Consider the following 18,921-nt stretch of genomic DNA (forward strand, 5'->3'; position numbering starts at 1 on the left):
GGCTACTCCGCATGGCTGTAGTTCAAGAGACTACAGCTGCTGCGGGTAATGCCTTTGAAATGGTCATGGCCATGCCACTGAGTGGTTGTTTTTTTATTATGTCCAGTGCTGTGAGATCCTCATGGTCAGGCCAAAGATTGTGAAGGACAGGCACACAATTTTGAGTTTAATGGTGGGTTCCGGTGAGAGCCTACACATCTTCAGAAGAACTAGGGTGCTTGGATCAATGTATTAATAGCTAACTCCACTGTCTGAATTCACCCTTCCCCCCTAAGCAGTGCACACACATATATGGCACATTGCTCAATCAGAGCATGTTGGCATATTACAAATAAAACACTGATTCTCTTGGCTCTGTGAATTAAGTTAAGCTCATGTTACCTTCATATGCTGCTCAGACTCACATTCCTTTCCCTTTAGCTCTGGTTAGTGCCCAGTCTTTTAGGTAAAATGCAGAAGTCCACTTTTTGACATCACACTCTAACAGTACTCCTTCCTGCATCTCCACAGTATTTCATGTCGCTCACGTCCACCTCATCTTCTGCACTTGATATACATATATCCGTTTCCACATCCCAGGCTCTCGGTTTTCCATTGACTTCACGTTCATTGCCTATTTTCTATGTCCACTTGCCCGTGTTTCCACATCACGTGGTTATAGTCATTCCGCCACATTTCTTACGCTCAAGTTGTATCAAGTGCATCTCGACTATGAGTATCAAGGAGTTTAGACTGGGATATGTAGGATTATAAGGCACCAGAATGTCTATTTATATATGTGAGCGTAGACTCCTTTAACCCCTTCAGTGCCCATGACGAGCTGGACTCGTCATGGGCCGCGGTGGCGCTGTGCCCATGACGAGTCCAGCTCGTCATAGACCCCGCCCGCTAATGCAACGGCCGGCACTGGGCGGGGAAAGGGGCGGGCACTGAAGGGGTTAAAGAGTTTTCATTTCTCATGCTAAGGCATTGTCCCATTGGCTAACTTGAAGGTCCATAATTACTCATGCGTCCTCCCCAAGTCAGCTATAGGACTGGCAAAATGGAGACCACCTCTACGTAATATGTTCATCATATTCAGTCACTTCTATTGTTTTAATGGCAAATGTTATGATTTGTTTTATGGTTTGTTTGTCAGGTTCGAAATCATCTCTCAGAATTGGGATGAGGGGGCGTGGTCTGGCCACGCAGGAAGATGGCCGCCTGACAAGTGAGCTCCGTCGCGGGATGGACCCTTAACAGAAAAATTCCTACCTCACGTCTGCTTTGGAGTCCTCTTCTTGTGCCCTGCGACAGCCGGAGAGTGGTGGGCACGACTTGGGTGTGCTTCCGGCGATGTGACGGCGAAGTCTCCCCGGTGTTTGCTGCTCGGATGACGGAGTGGTGTGGAGCTGCGCGTCCGGCGGGGCTCGCCTGACGTATTTACACAGGCTGCTTCTCCTCCCTCCTTAAGCCGCGCCTATGCCACGAAGACCGCCTGCCCCCATGAGGCCGCGCCTTTGCTGCTACTGAAGAGCGCTCGTCTCCTCATGAGGCCACGCCTCCGCTGCTGACGACGGGCGCCCGCCTCCTCATGAGGCCGCGCCTTCGTTGCTGACGACGGGCGCCCGCCTCCTCATGAGGCCGCGCCTTCGTTGCTCCTGATGACTGTTTGCCTCCTCATGAGGTCGCGCCTTTCTCAACCTGCCTGCAATACTTCTCTTCAGGAATGTCACCTGACAGGAGTTAGATTTTTTGGACGTGTCGTCGCTCAGCCACTGGTAGGATAACTTCCTTCTATACTCCTGTTGTGGCACACATGTCATTCGCCTCAATCAGCCAATGAGCATATTATCAGGTCAGCAAGCAATTTGCGCTTCATCACGCTAAACTGTTCTTCAAAGCTGGGAAATTTTTTGCTGCAGTTACAGTTTCGCGCCTTTTTGACTTTTGGTTACAATTGACGCTTCATGGCCTCCTTTAGCGCAGTATATATGCCCTACACAAGAGAGTGCTTTCTTCTAACGCCATTATAGCGCTCATGTCAACTCCTTCAGTCAGGCTGTGCCTTTTCTGCTTTGACTATGATTACTTTGCATTCTACAGCCCTGTTCATATTGCTGTGCATGTAGCTGTGCTTATTGTTATTACCATAAACGCGCGTATGATGTTTCATTTTATCTTACCTCTATTTACATACCTGTGAATATAGCGACAGTTGTTACCATATTTACAAGTGTAGGCAGTGGGGGTCATTAAGCAATGATACACTTTTACATTTTACTGTCTAGAAACGCGTTATAAGTTTCTTTTTGCTTATTAATGCTGTACATATACAGTTATCAGGTGTTTCTTTTGCATGTCTTGGTGTTGTTCTGCAACTATATATAAGCATTCCTTGGCAGCAAGACGGCTTTACGTTCTTTCAAAGTTTTTATTAAACATTCTCCTCAAATGCCTGCCTCTAAGCAAGGAAACAAGGCTTCTAAACCACTTCTTTTTGCAGAAGCTCTCAAGCAATCCACCAGTATGCCTACAAAAGACAATGCCTCCTCTCCTTCCGCCTCACCTCAGGCGTCGACCTCTAATGGTGGGCAGGCGTCGGCGGCAGCTTTGCAACGTATCCTGCACGAAATATCCGAGGTCAGTCGTCGGTTAGATGACATGCACCTCACAATCACATCACTAGCTGAAGAGACTAAATCTATTAAGACAGAACTCACCACCTTTCATACGAAGTTTGAATCCCTTGATTCTAGGGTCTTGGCAGTGGAGAATCGATTGGAATCTCTTCCAAATCAAGACCGGGACCTTTTACTCTTCCATAGTAAACTCATTGACTTGGAAGACAGAAGTAGGAGGGACAACATTCGTTTTTTTGGCTTTCCAGAACGCATTGAAGGGCAGAATTCCAGTGTATTTCTGTGTCGTATACTCCCAAAGCTAACTGGTATTCCTTTCAATCCACCCCTGGAGATACAACGTGCTCATAGAATTGGTCCTCCACGTGATGATCCTGCCGCACGTCCACGACCGATTATTGCCTGTCTTCTTCGTCATGAACAAACAAGACAAATATTATCTGCGGCTCGGCTGCAAGGCTCCTTTTCATTTGAAGGTCATCGCATTTTTATGGCAGCTGATTTCTCCAAGGAAACTAATGAGCGGCGGAAAGCCTTTCTCTCCATGCGACCTCAACTGCGTCAGCTAGGTATCAAATATGGCCTATTCGATCCAGCACGCTTTCGCGTTACCAAAGATGGAGTCTCTAAGGACTTTTTCGACCCCGAGCATCTTCAACAGTTCCTGGACCGTCTTCATCCTCAAGAAATGGAGGTTCTTACTACACCCTCACAGCAAGCTCAGTTCCATTCACCCTCTAAGTCTTCCACTACATTGTCAGATCGCAACAGGCGCCCTCCTAGCAGCCCCCGACCAAGGGGAAGGGATTTTGAACGTCTTCATCGCTCACAAGAAGATAGGAAAGCTGCAATTCAATCGGTCTCGGTTGCTACGTTTTCACAAGATCTACAGAGAGACAAGTCACGGTCTCCTCTTAAAACTCCTTCGGATGCGGACTGAATAATCCTTTCACTCCTAGAAATTGTTGTCCTTAATACTATTGGCAGTTAGCTGTAGATTCTCTTGTCTTGAGAGTCTTATTTTTTACTGTTAATTATTTACCATATTTTTCACATGTTTTGCTGTTCTTATAATATCTGCTTGTCCCTTTTTTACCTCTCTCTTTCTAGCTTTTCATCTTATTTTCTTTTCTCCTTTAGCCTGCTTACTGTTATTCCTCTGCCTAATAATAATTCCATTCTTTCTTCTTCTTACATTCATTGCTTTCCCTGTTACAATTTATTGCCTTAAATATTTCCCCAACAATTTTGTATCTACTGGGGCGTCTTGGCGCTTAATGGTTTAATTACAGTTTTATTATTCTACTTGCATGTTTCTATGTTGGTTTATTTAAACACGCATTGTATGCCTTATGATATTAGGTTACTTTACATTTAATCATCACTGGATTCTCAACCTCTATTTTGCTCTACCTACCTTTTTATTACACCTAGGTTCTTTTCCACAATGTTATTCTGGGCTTCCCTTTTATATCATTATTACTCTCCTAATCTTTTCTCTTTTCTGTGGGGTCCTTTCCCGTGGCGGTGCTCTAGTGCGCCCAGGCCCGCGGGTAACAGTCTACGGTCTCGTGTTCTCTCTTTGCTTTTACTCAATATTTTCTAGTTCTCTTTAATATTATATCACCTCTCTAAATCTTATCTCCCTTTTTCTTCTTTTTTCATCATTCTTCTTATCGCTTTTTTCATGTATTCCATTTAAATCGTAGTTTCGTTTCTATTTATTTTATCCTTGTTTCCCTTTCTTTTTGTCATTTCTTTTCTTTTTCCTTTGTTTGGCTTAACACGTTGTTTTGTGCTCCATTCTACGGTTTCTGATTTTTACGTTGTTCTAATATGGCAAAAACACACTCTCTTAATGCAATTACTTGGAATGTACATGGTCTCACCCATTACATAAAACGGAAAAAAGTTCTCTCCTACCTTCAGACTAAGCATGTAGATGTAGCCTTGCTTCAGGAGACCCATTTGGATGCTCTAGAATCAGACAAACTTTGTAGGGATTGGGTGGGTAAAGTTATACATAGCAGCATTCAACAAGATGAATCCACGGACACAGGCCCCCTCCGCAAATGTGGAGTTGCAATTCTTCTTCGCAAGTCCCTTCCGGTCACTGTTTCTAAAACATGGTCAGATGTAAATGGCCGCTATGTTTTTGCTAAACTTAAAATTGGTGATTCTCACGTTTGTGTAGGGTCTGTATATGCCCCTACAGGTACCAAGAAAACATTTTTTCTTCAACTATCCCGATTGTTGCTTGAAATTAATGCATCGCAATATTTGATTGGTGGTGACTGGAACGTGACGCAAGATTCTATTCTAGATAAAACTGGTCCATTAGATAGGGGTAATGCGTCAGATAGAGCTTTGCTAGGCGATATTGTGTCAGATATCGGGTTGGTTGACCATTGGCGTATCAGTCACCCAACGGATAAGGAATATACTTTCTTTTCGTCGACTCATGGTACGTTTTCTCGCCTTGACTACTTCCTTATCTCACAGAACGCAGTTAAGTTGGTCACAGATTCCTGCATCTTGGAAGCGGCATTGTCTGACCACTCTCCGGTTCTCCTTTCCCTAGACCTGGGACTTTCTAATCCTGGACGTAAGCCCTGGCGAATGAACATTCAGCGCCACAGAACTCCTGTTGGTAAATCCCAACTGCAGTCACACCTTCAAACTTATCTTTCTAATAATCAGGGATCCGTGACTTCCAGCAGGACTCTTTGGGCTGCTGCTAAGGCTACTTTAAGGGGTCAACTAATGCGCGATGCAGCACTCGCTAATAAGCAAAATGCGAGGAAGCAAGTGGAACTCGAACATGACATACAAACCTATTCTCGCCTATATATCACCTCTCCGTCCCTACAAAATCGGAAATTGCTTGAACAAGCCCGAATGGCCTTAAACAGTCTTTTTACATCTAAGGCAGAATACGCCTTACAGAAAATGAAAGGTCGACATTATGAGCAGGGAGAAAAGGCGGGAAGGTTATTAGCCGCACAGTTGCGTCAAAGGGAGGCATCTATGGCCATTCCGGCCATCAGATCTGCGCAAGGACACTTGTGCACAAAACCTCATGACATTGTCAATGAGTTCGCCTCCTTTTATGAATCTCTCTATACTTCTGATAATCGAATGGATTCGGATAAGATGACGGCATTCCTTGCGAAAGTGCATCTCCCTTCTCTTTCAGCGGATGGTAAGGCCATCCTTGAGGGTGAAATAACTAGGGATGAGGTTTCCAGTGCGATAGCTGCTCTGCCCTATCACAAGGCCCCTGGTGAGGATGGGTTTCCTCCTGAATTCTATCGTTGGGCGGGTCTCAATATTATTGACACTCTACATGCTGCATTCCAGGAGGCGGATGCTGCATCTTCACTGGGTTCCCTTTCTAACAAAGCTATCATTGTCGTGCTACCAAAGCCAGGCAAAGATCCCCAGCTTTGCAGTAGTTATCGTCCCATTTCTCTGTTGAACTCTGATATTAAAATTCTGGCCAGTATCCTTGCGTCTCGTCTGCGTAAAGTCTTACCTTCTTTGATACATCATTCCCAAGTAGGCTTTGTACCGGGACGCTCTTCCCGGAATCATCTGCGTTCCCTGTCCCATGCACTGTGGTCGGCTCAACATCTCACAGATGATGCGTTAGCCCTTTCACTTGACGCAGAGAAAGCGTTTGATCGCATCGAATGGAACTACCTTTTCACGGTCATGGAAAAATTTGGCTTAGGTACAAAATTTATTGATAAAGTGCGTTTACTTTACGATCATCCTTCTGCTCAAGTGAACTGTGGTGGATTTCTATCTGATACCTTTACAATCAAGAGAGGGACACGCCAAGGTTGCCCACTATCCCCCCTTCTGTTTCTTTTAGCTATGGAACCTCTAGCTGCAACCATCCGTCAATCTAATGAAGTTTCTGGTATTCCCCTCCCTATTGGACATTCTAAAATATACCTGTACGCTGATGATATTTTACTCACCCTTACTCGTCTTCCTCGGTCGATCCCCTCTCTTCTTCAAATTATTAATGATTTCTCTTCCTTTTCAGGTTATAAGATTAATTGGGACAAAAGTGAGGCTCTACCTATTTCTAATGGTACCACAAAAGCTGCCATCTTTGGTTTTCCTTTTCGTTGGCAGGCCTCACGCCTCAAATACTTGGGTGTCCTAGTTAATAAAGGGTTACAGGACATGGTTACAGATAATCTATCTCCTCTTATCTCCCAAATGCGTCGGGACTTTGATAAATGGAAGGCTCTGGGTCTTTCTCTCTGGGGTAGGGCTCAGGCTGTTAAAATGGTTACTCTTCCGAGATTTATTTACATTCTAGGCATGCTTCCCCTACAGATTCCCTTATCCTTACTCCGATCAGTAGATGCCCAGATTAAAACCTTCATTTGGGGTAATGCCAAGCCACGTCTTGCCATAACTAAGCTGAAGGCTCATCAGTTATCTGGTGGCATTGGTCTCCCATCCATTGAACACTACTCCTTGGCGTTACATATCTCCCAACTCTCATATTTTTTACCTGGTATTAAAGACTTGCCACAATGGGTCCAAATAGAACGACATCTTCTATCCTCAGAATCGAATCTTACTCCTTTGTATGGTAGTGGCACTAGCCGTCTTGACCCGAAAAATCCGATTTTATCTGCCATGCATAAATCCTGGCAGAGAAGTCATAGGCTGTTGGGTTCGAATCCAAGAATTCATATCAAAGCCCCCCTATGGAATAATTCGGGCATTCGTATCAATGGTCGTATGTTATCCTGGCCTGAATGGCGTGCTGCAGGTATCCTCTATCCGGATCAGCTTCTGCATGATGGGGATTTTAAGCCATTCTCTCAGCTAAGAGTAGAATTTGATCTTCCCCTACACCATTCTTCTAAATACCTCCAGCTTCAGCAATGTCTGAAGATCCATATGGGGTCACCGCCATGGATATTACAAGATTCCCCTATTTTATCCTATTTGCACGTTTGGGGGAAATTTAAAGGTGTTACCTCCGGCATATATAAAATTTTATCGTCCCACCTCTTCTCTAAACCCCTTTCACATGATCTTCAGCGTAAATGGCAAGTTCGCCTCTCAATTTCCTTTTCTGACATTGAATGGGATCTGATTCTGGAGAATTTGAACAAGGGAGCCCGTGAATCAAGGCTTAAATTTTGTCTTTTTAAAATACTACACGATTGGCACTGGTCTCCAGTCAAATTGCACAAAGCTGGCCTTCTTTCCCATTCCAATTGCTGGAGATGCTCCAATTCAGGTTGCGATATTACTCATATCATTTGTGATTGCCCTAGTATCCGATCTTATTGGGCTTACATTGGTACTACTTTGAATTCCACTATGCCCCTAAAATTGCCACTTACACCAACTAATATCCTCCTGCATGATGTCCGCCACTCCCCAAAGCTCTTGAAGCCACAACTCCGTCTTTTTCATATCTCACTGGCTACTGCTAAAATATGTATCCTGCGTCATTGGAAATCATCTTTGCCTCCCTCTCAGGAAGATTGGTTGGTAGCGATGATACAGACTGCCTCACATGAACGCACAATCTATAACCTTCAGGACCAAGCTGACACCTTTCTCCGAATTTGGTCTCCATTTCTTAAATCAAATTCTGCTAACTCCCCTGCTTCTACTTCTATCCAAGCACATTAATCTGCTTTTACCCTCTCTTGTCCTTTGTTTATTTCTTTTCTTTTTCTTGTCTTCTGTACTCTCTGTTTTATTCGCTACAGTGTTCATCTGTCTCTATCTAATCATTTTACCTTTGTTTTATCTATTTATTTATATTTCCTGCACTTCTATTGTCTAAGCTCCTTCCCTTTTTCCTCCCCTTATAGGTTATGTCTTTATAATATATCATTTTATGTCTTGACATAATTATTACTTCAATTAGTATTTATATATTTAAATGCATATTTATATCATATTTATCTAATATTTATTCATCAGTATCTTTTTGCATTATTTCTCTCAACATGGATCTATTTTCTCTTCATTGTCTGTTGTTTATGCTTTGATGTATTTGTTTTACAAAACTTTAATAAAAAATTTCAACACAAAAAAAAAAGGGAATGAGGAACTTGGCCTGGCGCCTAAGTCCTGAAGGGTGAATACGTTCAACCCAGGTGTCCTCAAAGTAGTCTACATGAACATAGTTTGTGTTCATAGTTTCTATGAAATTGTGAGTCTAGCACTGATTCTTAGTAATTTGCTGCTTCATTGAGGGAACAAAGCCTAAAGATATGATTTTCTTAGGTTACTAAAGCAAATTCACAGTTTTTTGTCTGTCAGTGTCACATAATCATTTACTATTGCCTCTATTAGTGCAGATAAACTTGTTGATAATCGACAATATTTGTTATTTTAATCTCAGCCATATTTGGCAAATGGTTGTGTGCTTCATCGTTTTGCACAATATCATTTCCAGTTGAAACATGACTGTAGTATTCATCTGAATACTGTTTGGTATAGTTCTAATGAATATTCCCATTGGTTGAACTTTCTTTCCTATAGGTATAATCCATGTATTGTATGAAAGGTTTGCCTTTTTGGGAAAGGTTGTAGGTTGCTTCATTAGACAAAATGTAATCTGCAAATGAGATAAATATGACAAAAATGTTTTGGAGTTTTAGATATTATCACCATTGTGAGAGGATAAATCAATTTCATTTTATACTCTTTTACATGCAGAGTTTAATGTTCCTACTTTCTTCAGATAATTTTGGGGCGATCTGTTCATTTTTGTTAAGTTATTGGCTCATGATGTCTTATTGTTTGTAGGTGTCACATAGATTTGTTGTAATGAAGTCTGTATTGGACATATAATATTTGCAAACAATAATTTATTAATATTTAATTTCATTATTCATATTTTTATCTTCCAGTTTAGTTTCTTTAGATTACTTATAACATTTTATTTAATGTTATGATCTTACTTTTCAGTTAGTATAATGTGATCTTACTTTTCAGTTAGTATAATGTGATTTACTGAGGTAGAATGTTGGTCCAAGGAGCTGAAGGTCAGGTCCTCTGGCAAAGTAGAGTTCTGCTCTGTTCCTTGGAAGTTGTACTGCAGTTTAATTGCTAAGCATATCCTCCTTTTATGGTCATTATTAATTTATTTGAATTCAAATTGTTACCTGTTTTAGTTTTGGATACATTGGTTGACTTTTATGACTTTTCTGGCAGCACCTTTTAAGGAAGATGCTAATAATATGTCCTAAAAGTGCAAAGGTTTAGTTTTACTTTTTTTGTAATTATATATTTGTGCATGGCAAAAAAAAAAAAAAAAAAAAAAAAAAAAAAAAAGAATTGGGATGAGGAACAGAACTCCCTCCTCCAGCCTCTCGCACCAATGAATTTCTGTCGAAGTGGAGAACAAATAAGTGTTTGTTACTTTTATTTTAAATGGTATAATCCAGGTAAGGATATGTTTAAACAAAATCCAAAGAGTTTACGAAAGGTGCACTGGGCCTTACGAAAAGCTCCCCAATTCTTTGATTTCCAAATAGTGTTTAAACTCTTGAGAACAGTGTTAGATTAGATGTTAGAATTACCCTTTTTTCAGTAATTGTTGTGTTCTCTGAAGGAAGAGTGGCAAAACAGAAAGCTACAGAGCTCTCTCTCTCTCTCTCTCTCTCTCTCTCTCTCTCCCCCTCTCTCTCCCACTCTCCCTCCCTCTTCTCTCTCTCTCTCTCTCTCTCTCTCTCTCTCTCTTCTCTTTCTCTCTCTCTCACTCTCTCTCTCCCACTCTCCCTCCCTCTTCTCTCTCTCTCTCTCTCTCTCTCTTCTCTTTCTCTCTCTCCCCTCTCTCTCCCACTCTCCCTCCCTCTTCTCTCTCTCTCTCTCTCTCTCCCCCTCTCTCTCTCGCCCACATACACATCCAAACAAGCACATCTTTGAAATGTGTGCATTAACCCTCTGGGCAATTCTGCCAGCTGCTTCTTACAGAAAAAAGCCCTTACTTCCGGATTTGAATCCATCTTCTCATTTGCAGCTCTGAGCTAGAACTCGTTGAAACAAGCATCCGTTATCTCTTCGCCGGCCCATACTGTATCAATTAATTACGCAATTTGGAAGCAACATTGTTTTTTGTTTTAATTTAACAAAAATGTGCTAGGTTGTTAGCATGCTAAAAAGACAGGCTGAGAGAGAGGCTGGCCATGCAGAAAAATGGTTCAACAGAATGAGTGCCGCCCAATCACAAACTGTAATCAAATTTCATAACATAACTAATATTCACTTTTAACATGTTTGAGACTCGATTAGAACTTCCAAAGGGTGTGCCTTTGTCTGGAAAAAAGCTCATGTTTATTTTGCTGGTATTTGTGTTTCCTAAGGAGACCAATGTAGTAGCGTTTTAGTACAACATTTTGAAAAGTATTGAGATTGAAGGTAATACCCCAAAGACAAGCCATATCCACCAAGAGAAATGCACTAGCAGACACATTCAATTCAAAATGGAACATTATTAGGTTATTGAGACGAAATTATTCCAACCAAGGAGTGGTGAAAATGAGTCTACAAAGGCTGAATTTGTGCAGATGTTCAGGATATCAACTTGGGTTACATTTCAAACGAATAAATCAAAATGGGAAATCTTTACATAGCTGCGGTTAACCTGAGATTCTCGCACTTATGGACCAACCTTTGACACACCTGTTCTAATCCATAGTGCGCCCTAATATTTTAAAAACCAGCTCTAAACTACACGGCGCTTCATGTCAGATGCTTTATGGATAAAATAAAATTACCTTATGAAGGAGAGAACCAGATATGAATGTTTATGCTGGTGGTGGGGAGACATGTAAGCTCATCGGATCCTCAATAAGTTTTAGACAGGTGTATCTGGACAGATCCAGGAAGTAAGGGACTAGAATCCCATCCTTAAGGACTAGGGTCAAATTGCCTGGCAGCGTTAGCGTTAGACCTTCAGAGAGCTGATACTGTGGTTGTCATGTTGAAGATCCACAATGGGTCTTGTTCAGTATCACAGGGCAGCCAGAGAGATCTGCAAGCCACCACATTATAGAAAGTCCACAAGTAAAGAGGTGCATTAACAGGCACATCTTTTAGAGGAAGGAGATGATGTCTAATAAGCTCTGTCTCAATGATGAGAACTATCCTTGCATGGAAGCTAATGTATAACACTCACTTGGTCACCAAAACATTCTCCTAAACATACCTCTGGATACAACATTGAGACTCAGACTGAATGCACACACCTGCCCTGCTGTTACACAATGTTCCCAGAAGTGAGAGCTTATAACCCCACTTTAGGAAACTCATCACCTATCTGTTAAGTAGGAAAAGATCAAACCAGGACCATATTTCTATTATATGGGGAGCTTTGCTGGAACTGGAGAGTACTCGCTTACCTGCTTCTCGGGCAATCTGCACGAAGGATTCAACACCTTTCTCCCCGTAACTTCCCTCTGATGCTACAGTGGAGACGTAGTTCCACCCCAAGGCTTTCACAATGTCCACCATGGCCTGTGCTTGGAAAGAGTCTGGCGGAACCACTCGCGAGAAGAAGTCATAGCGCCTGTCATCGCTCAGCTCGGGAGCAGTTGATGCATAACTGATTTGGGGTATCTGTTGAGAAAAAGAGAATGGGACAGGTTAATAGGTTAGTATTGCCCAGGCAATTAAACGACTGCATTCCAACTACTATTCCTAATATTGCTTAATGCATTTGGGCAACCTATACAATTTCTTATGCTTTTGTTGTGGCACATCACTTGACATTTGTATCTGGCAATCCTTTTTCATTCTTAAAATGCTACATAAACACAACCCATCCCATCCGACAGCATGTCCTTAATCCCCATAAACTGATTTTTGCCATCTTTGATGTACATGCTTAGCAAAGGCTCTTGTATTCTGAAAACAAATTCTTAAAATTAGAGTGTTCTTTTCAGAAACAAACAATGTCCATGACTCCCAGGGAGTTTTCTCCCTGCACTTTTCGGAAATTGTGTCTTTTCCCAACTTCAGGACCACCATGCCCCCAAGTCACTGCACATTAAGTAGGGCAAGGATACTGGCATTATGACCTGGTGGCCCAGTAGTGGACATGCAGCCAGGTAGGGGGTTTACACCAGTGGAGCCAGATGAGTCCCTGCGGGTGTAAACCTATCACATCAGCTGACTTTAAGGGCCTGATTATGAGTGTATGTATTATTTATTGCTCCTGATAAAAAACGATCCCACTGGGTGCGACAAATAACACATATTATGAGTTCTTGAGAAATACTAAACAGATTTTGGGTCTTAGTGCACCAAAATCTGCATGATACGGTAAATGCTGGATGTTTTCCCTTGTTAAATTTTGGCAGGTTTGAATGTTGAGTCATTTAACACATCTGATAGTCTGATAATTAACGGATGAGTTAAGTACCTTCAAAATCGTAATCCCATATTAGAATATATGTATTCTGTGGCTTCAATTACATTGTTAGAGTTCAGAAATCTGTAAACACACTCTCTGAAAAATAAGCAAGCTTGCCTAAGAGAGTGCTTTGAAAAGCTCTGTCAGCAGGAGTATGCCTGAACTAGATCCTCTAATGCATCGGACCCTATACCTGAATGTACTTATCAACTTATCATGCCTCGCAACGCACCCGCCTTTGGCATGTGACACCCACTCTGTGGTCATGCACACAATCGCCCACCAGGCCCAGCCTCCCCTTCTTCACCTGCCTAGCTGTCGGATGCAACTGGCTACAACAACTTGTCTTTTACGTATATAACAGGGGTGACGATTACCCAGTTTATAGAATGCGATTGACTTGTCAAACTTGTGACCTGCCACTTTACACGCATTTATATGGGTGAATTGACTTATTTCACTAGCATGTTGACAATGGTTTCACTGCTGGGAGGACAGTGAAGCATACCTGGGCACAGGTGTTAAAAAAACACAACTTTGTTAAAAATGATATACATTTAAACAAATGTTGATCCAGTGTGTTTTAAATATACGGATTAAAACATATCATGAACTCAGGTACAATAATTACCGACGTTAAGTCTCTCGCTAAAACCACGAGTCGCAGCTACCAAGCTGATAATGGCAGGTGTAAGGAGTGACGCAGGCCCCTTTACATGGGGCTTGCCCCATGTGAAAGGACACATTGCTGGAGTTGTGTCTGTTTTCAGAAATATCAATGCACCCCTTTTGCCCCTACAGCTACGTCAGGAATACTGACGTATCTGTACATCCTTGCGGCATGATGCGCCGTATTGAAAATACGGAGCATCCATGGTGTGGCAAGGAGGGTGCTACACTTCTCATAAATGAGGCCCTAATTTTTGTGATGCAAGAATGGAAATACACAGAGGTACAATTTGTGTCTGGGAAAGAGCACACAGATAATCAAAAACTCAATCCAGTCCCATCCTGGTTTTGCAAGATTTGGATAACCCATGTATTTTGATGCACGTCTTGTAAAGCAAATGACCTAGTTTCCTGCCTTTCTCTAAAGTTCTAATCACACAGAGCACAATTAACTACAATTCTATGTAAGTTCTCTTTTGTGTACTTTTATTTTTTGAGACATTTCTGTGTTCTGTTTTTCCCTACCAATTGCCCTTCCCACTGCCTGCTAGGCACCAGCCCTGTACTCCTCCACCTCACTGCATTGTACCTTCGTGTTCATTTCCGGTGCACTTCCTATTCACTGTCGGTGCCACCATCACTCACTGTCGCAAACTTCTCTTACTCACCTCCTGGTACCCTTACCAGGCCCTGCTAGGAACCCTGACTGCACCCTGCTAGGTGCCCCTCTAGCTCCCAGCTAGGTGTACCCTTGCTCATTGCGAAATGCCCCTTCCCTGCTGAGGGCCTCTGGTTGTCTCTACAAGTACCCCTCCGACTCCCTGTCAGATGCCTTCCTGCTCTCTGGTAAGATTTCCTCCTGAGCATTGCCGGGAGTTGTTTACACTCATTATAGTTGCCCCACCATCTCACTTGCAGGCTCCCTTCCCGTTCTCTGCTAAGTGACGTTCATGCTCCATGCCAGGTGAAACCCCTGCTCACTGGCATGTGTTCTTCCTATTCACTACCAGATGTCCTTCCTGCTCACTGCCGAATGACCCTCATGCCCACTACCAGGTACCCTTCCGAATTCAGAGCTTGTGTAGAGGCAAATTATTTCCCCAGTTGGCAGAGTTCAACGACATTCAATATCCATAAGGAACACAGAGTGATTCAGGTACCACAGGCCTCAGAAACCTTACTTGCCCGTTGAAAATATAGGTATCTTTTTACACTTTTGACACATCTGTTAGCGCAAAAGTGACGCATTGCTGAAGTTGGTCATAAAACTGATGCAACTCCAGCAATGCGTCAGAACACATAGGCGAGTCCCTTAGTAAAAGCCCTATGTCAAACCTTATGCCTGGTCTGAGCATGCGTAAGGGTTTTGACACAGTGAAGTCGTAGAGTCATTCAATGAAATGTTGTAAATTTCACTGCAACAGTTCTACGCCGCTTTTTTTACGTGGGAACGTCTAACCTCTATACATTATACCTGCCTCAGGTTTAATGTCAGGCAGGCTTCTACAAACTGATGTTTTCGACCCAATGTGTTAGTTTGTAGATATGGTGCAGTGTATGCCCCTGCTGCGTCAAAAAAAAAACATGTAGTGGCAGCGCAATGGGCTTGTACGTAAGCCCCCTGGTGTCTGACCGCACCTGGAACACTTCTTCCTTGGCGTGAATCCAGACCACAATGCTGGCTCGTAAGTTTCAAACGACATAAGTTGAGTGGTAGCACTTAGTACAATTGTTTGGTGTTTTTGTAAGTTGCTACCAAAATTCCGCTACACAAACTAGATATACGCCAAATTGCTGTGTGTCACATTAGTGAATGGTTATGCCTAAAAATCACGCGCACATTCTATTTTGGTGGTTTTCACGTATGATGATGTGGAAAAGGTAGAGACGTACACATTGCAAATGGTGGTATGTCTCCTTACCGAAAAGAATTGACGCGTTTTATATGTTGTTTGTCATTTTTCTGTTTCTCACAGATGGAGTGATTTCAATGGCGGAATGACATTATAATAAGGAGCAGCTATCTGCCCTTAACATACAATAGTGTAGGGAATTTCTTTCTTTTTTCCCTAATTTCACAGGGGGCACAAGCCCTGATGAATGTCCGTGCACCCTTTACGGGGCATTAAGGACAGAAACATGTTGGCAATAGGGTCCTAGGACCATAATAACCCTAGAAAACCCTTATCTTTATCATATTTTTAACATCAGTGCCAAACCCAAGAATAAAGGGATACTGGGGTTTGACGCCGATTTTTAATCTTTATACCCCCTGGCCAAAAAAACATCTCATCAAGTGCTCCCTGAAATATTGGTCGAGCCCACCCTGACCGTTAGACGTCGGGGTGTCCCAATGATGAAGCATGACACCACTAGGGTGTGTGAGGGAAAATAATAACAAAAGGACTTGCTTCCTTCCCCACGCCTAGGTGGTGTTATTTTCTTCAAATAGGGCATACCAACACTTGTACTGATAGCAAAAAAGTTCTTCTTTTGCCTACTGGTCCACTTTGGGAGTACCTATAGTGATATAGTAGCTACCAACCATGCGCCAGTGCCACAGAGTACTCAGGTGTGAGTAGATATGAAAACAAATTCAGATTATCTGAAAGTACATAGTAGAATTGGGGGATGATCTAGGTAGGATAAGGCATACTACAAATCCTATCATTCTACATTGACCAATAAATGAATACGTCTTGATATCCAACAGTCTTGGTGGCCAGGGAGAGGTACACGTAACTGAGGAAGACCAACTTGAATTCCCTGTTAATATGCACCTTAAGTGTTAGTGGACACACACTGACTTCTGATATTTCAATATAGCCTCCAATTACTTACCCCCAATGGACTCCCCATACTCACTACATTTTTTGCAGCCTCATGCATGTTAATAGAGCTCTGCATGCTCAGAGCACATAGACCCTCTAAAACCACTGTTTGGTGCCTTAGGGCTGTGCAAATTAACCAATAAATAAGCTGAATAGACCAGTATCAGATACCTAGCATCAATAACTATGGAAGATTTGGATGTATGACGTTACAACGCATACATTTACATCGCGGTACATTACATTGCGGTTTTTACAACGCAAGTCGTTACATCGACTTGCGTTGGAGGGCGCTGGATTTAGGAGTAGTATAATTTACTATTATAACTCTAGTCTGGGTACAGTAGGGAAGGTGTTGGATAGTAAATTATACTATTCCTTGTCCCAGAGCGCCATCTAGCGCAAGTCGTTGTAACGACTTGCGTTGTAAAAACCGCGATGTAATGGCATCGCGATGTAATCCCCGCGTTGTAAACGATGTTTCCCGGAAGATTTATTAGGATGGATTCACTGTTTTGATGGAAGCTAGATTGGTGACCAGTGTAGTGCTGCCTTTCCCAATGTTTCAAATATGTGCCAAAGTGTCATTTTATACAATGACGTCTGTTAGATTGCATTGCATAAGACACTAAATAATGTTCAGAGTCTTATAAAAGAAGAAAAACATCTTTCATCATCCGGTGGAGCGGATTTTCTCCAGATTCGCACACCATCTGCACTTCAATCGCACCTCACACTCGACGTCATACAGAACATAATTTCTGCATAATTGACCTCCTAACTTGAATGCAGAGTCGCTTTCTCGACCATTTATATCTCACTCAGTCCTGCCTCACTCATGCCATCCGAGCCTCACTCATCTCTACATCACTGCTAGATGCGCTTCACTGAAGCCGCAGTCAATCCCACATCACTGGCTCCATCTGCTTTAACACTCTCCCCTTTAAATACTTTTGGGACTCTTTCCCTTTTGATCACATTTGGTTCCTATATCATTCAAAGATTCCACAAATATCCCATTACAACCCTCCCTGTACCTCCCTTGCGCGTGACCTCATGCATGTGAGTCCTTGGACCATGACAGCTAAGCAATACCTGACTACCACTGGAGAGAAAAGCTGGAGTGACCTCTGCCCCGTTGGACAATTAGCCAGTCAGGGGTGTTGAGAGAGTTATAAATCATTACAGAAATACCTCTCTAGGGGCAGATTTACAAGCCCCTTGTGTCATTTTTGTGCCGCCGTTGCGTCACTTTTTGTGACGCAGCAGCAGCATAAAAATGCAGCCCATTTACAACATGACGCATCTAGGGAGATGCGTCACGTTGTAAAGCCCTGCGTCACATTATACCTGCGTCAGGTATAATGTATGCAGGGTGGGCGTTCCAATGCAAAAAAGCCTCCTAGAAGTGATGCAGTGAAATCTACAAGATTTCACTGCGCCACTTCTAGGATGCCACTGCATCAAATTCTTACGCCTGCTTGAAGCAGGCGTAAGGAGTGATGCAGCACAATGAGGATAGGCCTTCCCCTGCATTGCTGGAGTTGTGTTGTGCTTGCGAAACGAATCCAGCAAATTATTGACTTTTGCATCAACAGATGTGTCAGAATTTCAAACGCATCTGTCAATCCTTGCGCCATGGTGTGCCGTATTGTAAAGGCGGCGCATCCATAATGGCACAAGGGTTTCTCAGTGTGGCGCAGGGAAAGTGACGCATCTATACTGATGCGTCACTTTCTTGTAAATCTGCCCCCTAGAGTGAAAGCTGCAGTGAGTGGCATCAGACATTACTTGATGAATGCCAAGTCTTAAGAGGTCGTCTGTTCATCGTGGGTCCTGTGTATTGTTCCCTCGTGAATGAGCTGTTTATACACAAGCACACGTGCAAGCACATGTTGTCCAGATAAAGAAGACTTGAACTCTTTATGAAATGTTTGTTCAGTTTAAGCTCCAGCACGCTTTTGAAATCGTTAGAACCTTGAATTAACCTCTGTTTTAAGTTATCGTCTATAAGTGAGGCTGAGATTGCATGAGCTTTGGATGGGCAGCATACACTGTTACACTTAGTTGTACTACTGGATATCGACCCCCAGAATACTGTGGAGCAAGAATATCAAGGATAGAATAGTCAGTGTCAAAATCTAAAGCAAATGCATAAAGGGAAGTATAGATTTATAATTCATAGCACTAAATCTTTGTGCATTAAAGATAGATAGATAGATAAACAGACAGACAGACAGACAGACAGGCAGGCAGGCAGGCAGGCAGGCAGGCAGGCAGGCAGACAGACAGACAGACAGACAGACAGACAGACAGACAGACAGACAGACAGACAGACAGACAGACAGACAGACAGAGAGATAGATAGATAGATAGATAGATAGAT

General features: G+C 42.7%; 1 protein-coding gene across 1 annotated transcript in view; it reads right to left on the reverse strand.

The window, feature by feature from the left end:
• Positions 1–18,921, reverse strand: part of GRM7 (glutamate metabotropic receptor 7) — a 1,767,328-nt gene that overhangs the window by 1,285,724 nt on the left and 462,683 nt on the right. Inside the window, exon 2 of the mRNA XM_085624503.1 lies at positions 12,023–12,239. Coding sequence (XP_085480629.1) covers positions 12,023–12,239 — 217 coding nt within the window. The remainder of the gene's footprint in view (positions 1–12,022; positions 12,240–18,921) is intronic.

Source organism: Triturus cristatus, chromosome 9, assembly GCF_964204655.1.
Source record: "Triturus cristatus chromosome 9, aTriCri1.1, whole genome shotgun sequence".
NCBI lineage: Eukaryota > Metazoa > Chordata > Amphibia > Caudata > Salamandridae > Triturus > Triturus cristatus.